This window comes from Salvelinus fontinalis, chromosome 38 (genome assembly GCF_029448725.1).
Source record: "Salvelinus fontinalis isolate EN_2023a chromosome 38, ASM2944872v1, whole genome shotgun sequence".
Lineage (NCBI taxonomy): Eukaryota > Metazoa > Chordata > Actinopteri > Salmoniformes > Salmonidae > Salvelinus > Salvelinus fontinalis.
In genome coordinates, this window is record NC_074702.1 from 2,725,916 (window position 1) to 2,732,018 (window position 6,103).

At 53.2% G+C, this 6,103-nt stretch overlaps 1 protein-coding gene across 2 annotated transcripts in view; it reads left to right on the plus strand.

Annotated features, from left to right (window-relative positions):
- The window catches only part of ice1 (KIAA0947-like (H. sapiens)), a 53,884-nt gene extending 48,130 nt beyond the window's left edge, over positions 1 to 5,754 (plus strand). For both annotated transcript variants that reach the window (XM_055904935.1, XM_055904936.1), the window contains exons 20-21: positions 99 to 197; positions 4,234 to 5,754. In XM_055904935.1, the coding sequence (XP_055760910.1) occupies positions 99 to 197; positions 4,234 to 4,415 (281 nt within the window). In that variant the 3' untranslated portion in view covers positions 4,416 to 5,754. The remainder of the gene's footprint in view (positions 1 to 98; positions 198 to 4,233) is intronic.
- Positions 5,755 to 6,103: the final 349 nt, after the last annotated feature.

Genomic DNA, 6,103 nt, shown 5'->3' on the forward strand with positions numbered 1-6,103 from the left:
TGTGGAGAATTGTTTCATCAAACACTTAAAAAAAAATATATATATATATATAATTTGTACTGACCAATGAGGCGTAACCCTGAGAACCACCTCGTTAGGGCGCCTTGGGCAGCTGGGGATAAAGGAGCGATGTGGCTCGTCTGTGAAGAACATCGCCAGAGTCATCAACACGTTCGCCAGGCATGGACGGTCAGAAGGTAATCTACTGGGAAGCTTCTGAAATGGTTCCTCGATATATCATCAGTCGTTCTGCTCAGACGGACTAACGCCAGTCATTCTGCTCAGACGGACTGACGCCAGTCGTTCCGCTCAGACGGACTGACGCCAGTCGTTCCGCTCAGACGGACTGACGCCAGTCGTTCCGCTCAGACGGACTGACGCCAGTCGTTCCGCTCAGACGGACTGACGCCAGTCGTTCCGCTCAGACGGACTGACGCCAGTCGTTCCGCTCAGACGGACTGACGCCAGTCGTTCCGCTCAGACGGACTGACGCCAGTCGTTCCGCTCAGACGGACTGACGCCAGTCGTTCCGCTCAGACGGACTGACGCCAGTCGTTCCGCTCAGACGGACTGACGCCAGTCGTTCCGCTCAGACGGACTGACGCCAGTCGTTCCGCTCAGACGGACTGACGCCAGTCGTTCCGCTCAGACGGACTGACGCCAGTCGTTCCGCTCAGACGGACTGACGCCAGTCGTTCCGCTCAGACGGACTGACGCCAGTCGTTCCGCTCAGACGGACTGACGCCAGTCGTTCCGCTCAGACGGACTGACGCCAGTCGTTCCGCTCAGACGGACTGACGCCAGTCGCTCTGCTCAGACGGACTAACGTCCCCGTCGCTTTAACCTGCAGAATATCTATCGTTTTTTTCTTTGTTTTTCTCCCCAATTTCGTAGTATCCAATCGCTAGTAATTACTACCTTGTCTCATCGCTACAACTCCCGTACGGGCTCGGGAGAGGCGAAGGTCGAGAGCAATGCGTCCTCCGAAACACAACCCAACCAAGCCGCACTGCTTCTTAACACAGCACGCATCCAACCCGGAAGCCAGCCGCACCAATGTGTCGGAGGAAACACCGTGCACCTGGCGACCTTGGTCAGTGTGCACTGCGCCCAGCCCGCCACAGGAGTCGCTAACCCAGACAACGCTGGGCCAATTGTGCCCCCTGAGCCTCCCGGTCGCGGCCGGCTGCGACAGAGCCTGGGCTCGAACCCAGAGTCTGTGGAGGCACAGCTAGCACTGCGATGCAGTGCCTTAGACCACTGCGCCACCCGGGAGGCCTCGGCAGAATATCTATTGGCAGGATGAATATACTGCCAGGGCTGAATGTGTGTAGTTTAATGCTTCCCTTGTCAGGGTGAATATACTGCCAGGGCTGAATGTGTGTAGTTTAATGCTTCCCTTGTCAGGATGAATATACTGCCAGGGCCGAATGTGTGTAGTTTAATGCTTCCCTTGTCAGGGTGAATATACTGCCAGGGCCGAATGTGTGTAGTTTAATGCTTCCCTTGTCAGGGTGAATATACTGCCAGGGCTGAATGTGTGTAGTTTAATGCTTCCCTTGTCAGGGTGAATATACTGCCAGGGCTGAGTGTGTGTAGTTTAATGCTTCCCTTGTCAGGATGAATATACTGCCAGGGCTGAATGTGTGTAGTTTAATGCTTCCCTTGTCAGGATGAATATACTGCCAGGGCCGAATGTGTGTAGTTTAATGCTTCCCTTGTCAGGGTGAATATACTGCCAGGGCCGAATGTGTGTAGTTTAATGCTTCCCTTGTCAGGATGAATATACTGCCAGGGCCGAATGTGTGTAGTTTAATGCTTCCCTTGTCAGGGTGAATATACTGCCAGGGCTGAATGTGTGTAGTTTAATGCTTCCCTTGTCAGGATGAATATACTGCCAGGGCTGAATAATTTAATGCTTCCCTTGTCAGGATGAATATACTGCCGGGGCTGAATAATTTAATGCTTCCTTTGTCAGGATGAATATACTGCCAGGGCTGAGTGTGTGTAATTTAATGCTTCCCTTGTCAGGATGAATATACTGCCAGGGCTGAATGTGTGTAGTTTAATGCTTCCCTTGTCAGGGTGAATATACTGCCAGGGCTGAATGTGTGTAGTTTAATGCTTCCCTTGTCAGGGTGAATATACTGCCAGGGCTGAATGTGTGTAGTTTAATGCTTCCCTTGTCAGGATGAATATACTGCCAGGGCTGAATAATTTAATGCTTCCCTTGTCAGGGTGAATATACTGCCAGGGCTGAATGTGTGTAGTTTAATGCTTCCCTTGTCAGGATGAATATACTGCCGGGGCTGAATAATTTAATGCTTCCCTTGTCAGGATGAATATACTGCCAGGGCTGAGTGTGTGTAATTTAATGCTTCCCTTGTCTCTCCCTTCTGGCTATTTAGAATGAAATTCATAGTGTGATTTCTAAATGTATATGACGAGGTAAACGATCCCGGATAAAATGAATACACTTAAAAAGAGGGACAGAAGTAGAGGGGCTCTCCGTACCAAACTTTACATTTACAGGCACTAGCATTTCGCCCCGTCTTAAATTGGTTTACACATGATTGGTCTGCCCCCTGGCGGAGTATAGAGAGAAATATGTGACCGACCGCCTCGACTCGGTCTTATGAAGCAACATTTGAAATAGTGTTTTTTTTTTTTTACATTGGATGAAAGGAGAGACTCAGAGCTAGAAAATGGTATATCATACACTACAGTTCAGGAACCATTTTGTTTTTAGACATGTGGCTAGCTAGCTAAACTATGACCCGGGATAATCCCAACTCATACTACTACCAATACAAACATTGTCATAGCTGTAGTATGAATCTGCAGGTAGCTAAAGCTAACAGGCTAGGGTCAACGTTAGCTAGCTAACGTTAGGCTAGAACTAGAAATGCAAAGGGATTTCTGATTCAAATATTATTACTACAAAGATCATACACGTAGCGTTAGCTAGCGAGCCAGCAAGCTAACGTTTGCTAGCTAACAGTACACTTTAGCGTGCAATAAAAACACATTTCTGACTAAATTAGAAACTTATATCTGAAATTGTATACATGGACCTATGTACCTGTAACCCTAACTCTTCTGCTAAAAACAAAAAGTAATTCTGCTCAGATGAGACTGGGCAGGCGGGACGGGGCAGGCGGGACGGGGCAGGCGGGACTGGGCAGGCGGGACTGGGCAGGCGGGACTGGGCAGGCGGGACTGGGCAGGAGGGACTGGGCAGGCGGGACTGGGCAGGCGGGACGGGGCAGGCGGGACTGGGCAGGCGGGACTGGGCAGGCGGGACGGGGCAGGCGGGACGGGGCAGGCGGGACGGGGCAGACGGGACGGGGCAGGAGGGACGGGGCAGACGGGACGGGGCAGGCGGGACGGGGCAGACGGGACGGGGCAGGCGGGACGGGGCAGGAGGGACGGGGCAGGAGGGACGGGGCAGGAGGGACGGGGCAGGCGGGACTGGGCAGGCGGGACTGGGCAGGAGGGACGGGGCAGGTGGGACGGGGCAGGCGGGACTGGGCAGGCGGGACGGGGCAGGAGGGACGGGGCAGGAGGGACTGGGCAGGAGGGACGGGGCAGGAGGGACTGGGCAGGCGGGACTGGGCAGGCGGGACTGGGCAGGCGGGACTGGGCAGGCGGGACGGGGCAGGCGGAAATGGGCAGGCGGGACTGGGCAGACGGGACTGGGCAGACGGGACTGGGCAGGCGGGACTGGGCAGGCGGAACTGGGCAGGCGGGACTGGGCAGGCGGGACGGGGCAGGAGGGACGGGGCAGGAGGGAGGGACTGGGCAGGAGGGAGGGACGGGGCAGGAGGGAGGGACTGGGCAGGAGGGAGGGACTGGGCAGGAGGGAGGGACTGGGCAGGAGGGAGGGACTGGGCAGGAGGGAGGGACTGGGCAGGAGGGAGGGACTGGGCAGGAGGGAGGGACTGGGCAGGAGGGAGGGACTGGGCAGGCGGGACGGGGCAGGCGGGACGGGGCAGGCGGGACGGGGCAGGCGGGACTGGGCAGGCGGGACGGGGCAGGAGGGACTGGGCAGGAGGGACGGGGCAGGCGGGACTGGGCAGGCGGGACTGGGCAGGCGGGACGGGGCAGACATCTGTCCAGTCTCATCTGAGCAGAATCACTTTTTGTTTTGTTTTTACAGATGAAACTGGACAAATCTGTGTGTCCGTATTGGACAGTTGGCCAACCAATGAGTCTCTGTGATGTCATTTCCAGGTGTTCCCTGGGAGGTCCAGCTGGCAGCTGTCTACACCGTCTATGACCTGTCGCCTAGCAACCCCAAGGAGGCTCTGGCTGCGCTGGCGTCATGGCGAGGAGAGACCACCCAGCCCGTCCCCCCCGCTGTCACCAGCTGCATCACACAGATCGCCTCGCTCTGCCGACACATCAAACCCTAGTCCCTTAAACCTAGCTCCTAATCCCTAGTCCTTAACAGCTACACACTCCTAACCTCTAGCTCCTAATCCCTAGTCCTTAACCCCTCCACACTCCTAATCCCTAGCTCCTAATTCCTAGCTCCTAATCCCTAGCTCTTAACCCCTAGTCCTTAACCCCTAGCTCCTGATCCCTAGCTCCTAATCCCTAGCTCTTAACCCCTCCACACCCCTAACCCCTAGTCCTTAACCCCTAGTTCTTAACCCCTAGCTCCTAATCCCTAGCTCCTAATCCCTAGTCCTTAACCCCTCACACACCTAATCCCTAGCTCCTAACCCCTATTTCCTAACCCCTAGCCCTTAACACCTCCACACCCCTAACCCCTAGCTCCTAACCCCTATTCCTAACCCCTAGCTCCTAACCCCTAGTCCTTAACACCTCCACACCCCTATTTCCTAACCCCTATTTCCTAACCCCTAGCTCCTAACCCCTAGTCCTTAACACCTCCACACCCCTAACCCCTAGCTCCTAACCCCTAGGTACATTGCCACTTGTACAGATCTGAAAGGATTTCCTAGGTCCAAGAATTTTGCCTATCAGAGGGCAAGGTGAAGCAGCATCCATTTTGCTGTTACCTATCCATACCTTTTAGATCTGACACCTTGAACCCTGCTGTGGACTGAACTTCTGGGACTCGTTTAGCCCCTAGCTCCTAGCCCCTAACCCCTAACCCCTAGGTCCTTTTAGATCTGACACCTTGAACCCTGCTATGGACTGAACGTCTGGGACTCGTTTAGCCCCTAGCTCCTAGCCCCTAACCCCTAGGTCCTTTTAGATCTGACACCTTGAACCCTGCTGTGGACTGAACTTCTCGTTTAGCCCCTAGCTCCTAGCCCCTAACCCCTAGGTCCTTTTAGATCTGACACCTTGAACCCTGCTCTGGACTGAACGTCTGGGACTCGTTTAGCCCCTAGCTCCTAGCCCCTAACCCCTAGGTCCTTTTAGATCTGACACCTTGAACCCTGCTGTGGACTGAACTTCTCGTTTAGCCCCTAGCTCCTAGCCCCTAACCCCTAGGTCCTTTTAGATCTGACACCTTGAACCCTGCTGTGGACTGAACTTGTGGGACTCGTTTTAATGTCCGTGTTATTGATCTGTTGGTTAACTCATTACGTTCCCCTTGATGCTCTGTTTTCTGTTCTATATGTGAAGCATGACTTTGTAAATATAATGTTCAGATTCTGTTTTGTGACGCTCGTTGTGTACAATATAAATGTCCCTGCTTCTGTAAATGTTTTGTAAATGTTCACTGTTACAGAGCCTATTTCTATTTAATTTGACAAATTAAAATCTAACTGGTAAGCATTGTTTAATAATATGATCCAATTATTGTCTCATGGAGGACTGCTCTCATTCTCCACATTGATCATCCATCCAGCATCCAGCATTCATCATCCATCCAGCATTCATCATCCATCCACCATTCATCCAGCATTCATCATCCATCCACCATTCATCCAGCATTCATCATCCATCCACCATTCATCATCCATCCAGCATTCATCATCCATCCACCATTCATCCAGCATTCATCATCCATCCACCATTCATCCAGCATTCATCATCCATCCACCATTCATCATCCATCCACCATTCATCATCCATCCAGCATTCATCATCCATCCAGCATTCATCATCCATCCACCATTCA